This window comes from Plasmodium gallinaceum (genome assembly GCF_900005855.1).
Source record: "Plasmodium gallinaceum strain 8A genome assembly, contig: PGAL8A_v1_76, whole genome shotgun sequence".
Lineage (NCBI taxonomy): Eukaryota > Apicomplexa > Aconoidasida > Haemosporida > Plasmodiidae > Plasmodium > Plasmodium gallinaceum.
Window position 1 is genome coordinate 1,401,313 of NW_021628238.1, and position 3,199 is coordinate 1,404,511.

General features: G+C 16.4%; 1 protein-coding gene across 1 annotated transcript; it reads left to right on the plus strand.

Annotated features, from left to right (window-relative positions):
- Positions 1 to 641: 641 nt before the first annotated feature.
- PGAL8A_00226200 (conserved Plasmodium protein, unknown function) lies at positions 642 to 3,199 on the plus strand (the record flags this gene model as incomplete). Its single annotated transcript, XM_028670982.1, has 1 exon — positions 642 to 3,199. A coding segment is annotated over one exon (2,558 nt), but the record flags the coding sequence as incomplete, so codon positions are not given.

Sequence of the window (3,199 nt, forward strand, 5' to 3'; positions counted from 1 at the left end):
AATAATATATTCTTTTTAATTTTTTTTTTTTTTTTAAAAAAAAAAAAAAAAAAAAAAAAATTAATTTTCTTATTTTTGTACCGTTGTTTAAGTTTTTAAAATTTAATTAATTTGACGTAAATGTTTATTTTAAAAAAATATAAAAAGCAATTTATACTATTATTTATAAAAATACTTTTACATAATTTTTAAATTAATTTTTCTATAATTTGCAAATAAAATTAAAATATATATTAAACTTAATATATAAAAAAGAATATAACAAATAGATAAAATGAAAAAAAATATTGCAAGCATTAACCGACTTGTAAATATTAAAAAAAAGAAAAAAAAACGAATTCACCATACATAAAAATTTGAAAAAATATAATTTTACAAAAAAAGAATTTAAAAAAAAAGTCCTTTGTTTTTTTAAAATAAATATAAATTAAATATTTATAATTTATTATTTTTTTTTATTAATATTATCATTATTTTAGTAAAACCAAATAGAAACCTCAATATTTTATAAAAATTAATATGAAACATCGAAAATATTTTATATAAAATAGGAATAAAAATTTCTCTATGTATTTAAATTAAAAAAAAAAAAAAAAAAATAATTAAGAAAAAACACATATATATATCTTAGATAAGATAAAATGAATTTTAAATTAAAAAAAAAGATAGAAAAAAAGAAAAATAAGGATTATAAAAAAGAATTTTGTGAATCAGAGACAAGAATATTTAATAGAGAAGTAAGTTATGATACCAAAAGAGAAGTATTCAACTTACCAAAAATAAATAGAAATGGAATTTTAACATATGATGAAGAAAGCAGTACAATAGAAGAAACAAAAAATAAAAAAAAAGAAAAGGAAAAATTAAAATTAAAAAAACTTTTAGAGAATATAAAAAAAAAAAAAGTAAAAAAAAATCCTATAGAAGAAGAAATTTTAAAAATTACTAACAAAATTAATAATTTACAAGATATTAAAAATATTATTGCAACAACAGCTAATAGTATTATAGCTGATCAAAATCTTAATATTCAAAAATTGGATATTCTATTTTATATTTTTAAAGAAAGCCTAAGAAGAAAAAAGGAGTTTCATAAAGAAAATAAATATAATGTTTCTACTTTTAAAGAAAAATATAAGTACTTTGAAAATATTAATATTCTAAGTTGTATATCTTTATGTACTATTTTTAAGTGTATAACTCCATCATATAAGATTTTTAATACAGATGATGGGAATAGTAATGTTATTGAAAATAATAGTAATTTGAATAATAAAAAAAAAAAAAAAAATCAATTAAAACATTCTTCTAAAATTATCGAAAATGTAAATCAATTAGAGCAAACAATTGTAAAATATTTTAAAGATTTTTGTAATATATTAAAAGAAAACATAAATGATAACACTATTGTTTATGTAAATTTATTATGTGAAATAGTAACAGTTAATTTGTATTTATCAAAAAATGAAAAATTATTTGAATACCTTTTATTATATTCAAATATATACACTTATAAAAGCAAAAAATACAATAAAATAGAAAATAAGAGAAAATTTGAAATTTTATGTATGAAATGCCTAAATACATTGAGTGAAATTATAGAAAATGATCATAATTTATCTTTTACACTAACTTTAGTAAATTATTTCTCCAATTATATTTTTAGAAAGGAGAAAAATATCTGCCCAAATTTATTAAAGATTTTTTCAAACATAAATATATCAGAAAAAAAAATGAATGCAAAATTATATTCTGATGAAGATAAAAATGATAATGAAGGAAAAAATAATGAATTAAAAATGAAAACAAATATATGTGGAGATTTGAAAATAATAGAAAAAAATTCTGAAAAAATATTAGATCAGTTATTTCTAATTTATTTATGTGTATTAAGAGAATACAAAAAATATTCAGTTTTTTTCGTAAAAAATGTATTATATGCTTTATCAAATTATGCATTGTATATTAATAAATTAATAATGGATGATGTGTTAGAAGAGGTCAAAGCACTAGCAAAGGAAAATAAAATTTCACCATCACTTAGAATAACATCTATTCATATATTTTTAAAAATTCTAAATAAAGTTAATGATAATATATATATTGATTGTTCATGGATAGTTAATTGCCTTTTAGATTTACTAGATTCATCAATTCATTATTTTCATACAGGGTCATCCATATTTTTATTACAAAATAGAAACTTTATTTATAATAATTTTTTAGATAGTAATAATTGTTACTCAAATGATAATAATACTTGTGAAATAGATAACAGTAAAAACATAAAACAGATGAATAATTCTTTAAAAATAGATAAATTAAAAGAAAAATATAATTTTAGCTCAGAAGTGTTGTATTGTATTGACCTATTGTTAAAAACCAAAAATTTTACAAATAGTTTTAATAATATAAAATTTAGTAATAATCAATTATTATGTAGAATCATATATCATTTATACAACATTTCTTTACATTCAGATTATATAATTTCTTTTTCTATTTTAAAAATAATTCAATTCATTATGATAAAGTTTCCCTTAGTTAAATGCATGATTGAAAGAGAAGGAATAGTTATTTCTTATATTAATGATAATCTTTCTATTTTTTTTCAAAATATTTTATTTCATTCTTGTCTTTTTAATGAGATATCTTCCATAGCGTTAGATATTTCTTTAAATGATTCGAACGAAAATTATAATACAGTTTTGAAAAATTATATAAATGTGAATAATTGTAATATAAAAAATAAAATTATTAATTTTAATCTTAGTTTGAATGAAAAGAAAATAATTGATGAAAATATATTAATGAAATATGATTATGACAATATTTTCTATAAACATAAAGAAAATTATAATCAATTCAATATAAATGACAAAAACAATTTTAAAGAGTCAATTGATAAATCATTTCTTTCAAGTAATAATTTGAATGAAAATTTAAATGTTAATAATCTTCCTCCATATATGCTAACTGCAATTGATTTCATTGATATAGTTTTTTCTCCATACGATAAATTTATAAAATATTTTCAAAAAGAAAGGGGAAAAAATGAAAGTACTATCAATAACAATTATAAATATAAAAATTATAAAGAAGATAGACAAAATGAAAATCAAGAAAAAAAATATAAAAATTTTAATAAAATAAAAAAAATAATTAGAAAAAAAAAAAAAAAAAAAAAAAAAAAAAAAAA